At 50.4% G+C, this 2,942-nt stretch overlaps 1 protein-coding gene across 2 annotated transcripts; it reads right to left on the reverse strand.

Moving 5' to 3' along the window:
* Positions 1 to 300: 300 nt before the first annotated feature.
* On the reverse strand, positions 301 to 2,548 carry sp7 (Sp7 transcription factor). Of its 2 annotated transcripts, none has more exons than XM_077725760.1 (2): positions 2,448 to 2,548; positions 301 to 1,614 (listed from the first exon to the last, which is right to left on the reverse strand). In XM_077725760.1, exons 1-2 carry the CDS (start codon positions 2,481 to 2,483, stop codon positions 301 to 303), a joined length of 1,350 nt encoding a protein of 449 aa, XP_077581886.1. In that variant the 5' UTR covers positions 2,484 to 2,548. The 2 variants fall into 2 exon arrangements, with proteins under 2 accessions (XP_077581886.1, XP_077581887.1); XM_077725761.1 differs by having other exon boundaries at positions 2,463 to 2,483.
* Between the last annotated feature and the right edge of the window lie 394 nt (positions 2,549 to 2,942).

Here is a 2,942-nt window from a genome sequence, read left to right on the forward strand (position 1 = left end):
GATTCGGGAGTCAAAGATTCGGGAGTCAAAGTTTCGGATCAAAGATTCGGGAGTCAAGGATTCGGGAGTCAGGGATTTGGGAGTCAAAGACTCATCAAATATGGGGACAAAGATTGGGATCTAAGATTCAGGAGTGAAAGATTCGGCAGTCAAAGATTTGGGAGTCAAAGATTGGGAGTCAAAGATTCGGGAGTCAAAGATTCGGATCAAGTTTGGGGACGAAGATTCAGGATCCAAAGATTCAGATCAAGTCTGGGGACGAAGATTCGGATCAAAGATTCGGGGGTCAAAGTCTGGGAGTTAGATCTCCAACAGCCCACTGCTGTTCTCCACCCCGGCTGGAAGCCCCGTCTTTTCGTCTCCGTTCACCACGGTCTCTCCATTGGCGGCATTGATCTCGGCAGTCTCCTCGCCCCTGTGGTCCGCCTCACCCTCGGCCGTGGCGGTTTTCCCCTGCAGCGCCGATTCGGCATGGGTCTTCTGGTGCTTAGAGAGATGGTCACTGCGCGTGAAGCGCTTGTTGCACAGCAGGCATGTGAACTTCTTCTCCCGCGTATGGGTGCGCACGTGGCGTTCCAGTTCGTCCGAGCGGGTGAATCGCTTACCGCAGAAGAGCCAGTTGCATACGAACGGCCTCTCGCCGGTATGCCAGCGCAGGTGGGCTTTCAGGTGGGACGCCTTGCCGTATACTTTGCCGCAACCGGGGATGTGGCAGCTGTGGACTGGTTTCTTTCTCAGGGAGGCCGCCGAGGCCCCCAGGCGCTCCAGTTCCTGGCAGTTGGGGCAGTCGCAAGACGACCTGGAAGGGGTTGAACCTGAGCCATAGCCCCCTGATCCTCTAGTGGGTTTCAAGCCCATGGGACTCTCCATGAGCCCCGCACCGGGTACTGGTTTGGGCTTGTACATGTCCTGGGGTAGCATGTGCTGGGACTGCTGGAGGAGGTGGGAGGACGAGCCTAGGGATTGGTAAGGGGCCGGGTTTAGGGTGGTGAAGTCGGTACCGTAACTGGGGAGTTGGGGGCTCAGGGAGGCTTGCGGCGCCACGGGTTGGAGCGAGGCTTGGAGACCCCCATCCGATTGGGGTTGGGTCGCAGACAGCCAGTTGGAGTTTGGGTGGACATCCCACCAGGAGGAGGCGGTGTTGGCAGGCGCCGCCGTGATTCCCGGATGGATCCCGGCCTTGTACCACGAACCGTAAGGGTGGGTCATGTCCAGGGAGGTGTAGACCCCGGTTAGGCAGTCGGCCGTGGCGTGGGTCTTGGACGCCAATGAGGATGGGTCCTGGGAGACGGAGGTCGGGAAAGAGTGGGCGAAAGGGTTGTACTCGGATGTGTAGCCCCCGTTGGAGGTCGGAGGGGGGCTTCCGGTCGGCGTGAGGAGTCCGCCGCCGGTGGCGAAGGAACCGCCGTAGGAGTCGGTCAGGCCGCTGCCGTCGGCGGTGCGGGCGTTCTTGGACGCCTGAAGGTCGGAGGTCATGTCGTAAGGTTTCTTGAGCGGAGTCGGGCCGCAGTTCTTAGCGGGGGTGGCGGAGTCGGTCGCTGGACTGGTGCTGCCGAATTTGTTGCAGGTAGCGGTTAACATAGCCAGAGGACTGGAGCCATAGCGCGCTTCTTCCTGGGGAGGAGGTACAATGTCAGATTGTGGAGGAGTGTGTGGAGATTCTGTCAGTGTCATGCTTTAATACGAAACTTATGTCCCGACACCACCGCCGTTGGCGCTTCCTGCGCTTGTAAAATGCTCAAGGCTATGGCAAAAAGCACGTGTTTCTGCTTGTAGAGGTCGTGATCTGTGCCTTTTTGGGGTTTTAGTTGTGATATATATACGACTTGAAACTGTGTTGATTTTTGTAGTTTGTTAGAATTTAATGGTTAGCGTTTTGTATGACTACTCTGGGAAAGGGTTAGTAATCTGATTACCTCTGCAATGCTGGTTTATTTCAATTTTTGGTTACCCTATTTTCACATTGACTTTTTCCAGAGACCTTTTTATGTAGTTTATGTAGTTTTTTTTTGCCAATTGTATCGGGAACTGAATATTTTGGCACCTATTCATACCTCAATATTCTTAAATATGGTGTAACTTAGCTAGCGTTTATTTTATTCCCAATTTTTCATCCTAAATGTACTTTTTTTACCAATATACTATTCTTGCCGCACATTTAATTCTGAATATGTCGTATTAATTCATCTTTAAACTAGCATTCACATTTTTAAAGTCATTTTCTGATCATATACAAGAAAATATACATCATTTTTTTTCTAATTATCCAACATTATTTAACTGCACTCTTTCAAAATAAGACTTTTCACATTGTTTATCTCCAATAAACAACTCTATCACATCTACAGTAGCTTAGACTAACCGAAAAAAAACGTTATACCTCAAACTTTAAATTAAATCTCATTAGTCCTACCATAAAATGATATAAAAAAAGATGTCATACTTACAAAGAAATTCCCTACCTCCAGAATAGATGCGGCCATCCCTGAGAAACAAAATCCTAGAGGAAGTTTTTTAAAGGCGCAGCGGGGGGAAGTCGCACACTCGCCGTCCCGGGATACTTTGAAAGAAGTTAGATAGCAACGCGTGGAAGTGTTTTGAGTCTCCGGGAGACCGCCCCCTTCCTAATTACAGGCTCGGGGGTCTCCCGAAAAGGGGGCGGAGCTCAGGGTTGGGGGGGATTGAAGGGTTGCGCGCCCCGATTGGTCAAATGTAAACGCATGAATGGTGAATGCCATCAATCACCGGGCAGATCGTCAAGGAGGGAAGAAGAGTCCGTTATCCACTTTTATCTGGTTCACTTTTCTCATTATGATGAATGACGGAGTCTTATGTTTGGAGACGTTTAACTGCAGGGGAGTGGAAAATCAGTCAGTCGTGAAATGAAAAATCACACAGGATTATCGTGGCTTATGTTTATATGTCGATGTGTATGTAGAACT

The sequence above is a fragment of the Stigmatopora nigra genome, chromosome 10 (assembly GCF_051989575.1).
Source record: "Stigmatopora nigra isolate UIUO_SnigA chromosome 10, RoL_Snig_1.1, whole genome shotgun sequence".
In the NCBI taxonomy this organism is placed as follows: domain Eukaryota; kingdom Metazoa; phylum Chordata; class Actinopteri; order Syngnathiformes; family Syngnathidae; genus Stigmatopora; species Stigmatopora nigra.

Coding starts and splice junctions, on each gene's coding strand:
- sp7 (XM_077725760.1), bottom strand. CDS start 2,483: ATGGCCGCATCTATTCTGGAGGTAGGGAATTTCTTT. Junction 1,615..2,447: donor TGGAGGTAGGGAATTTCTTT/GTAAGTATGACA, acceptor CCTCCTCCCCAG/GAAGAAGCGCGCTATGGCTC.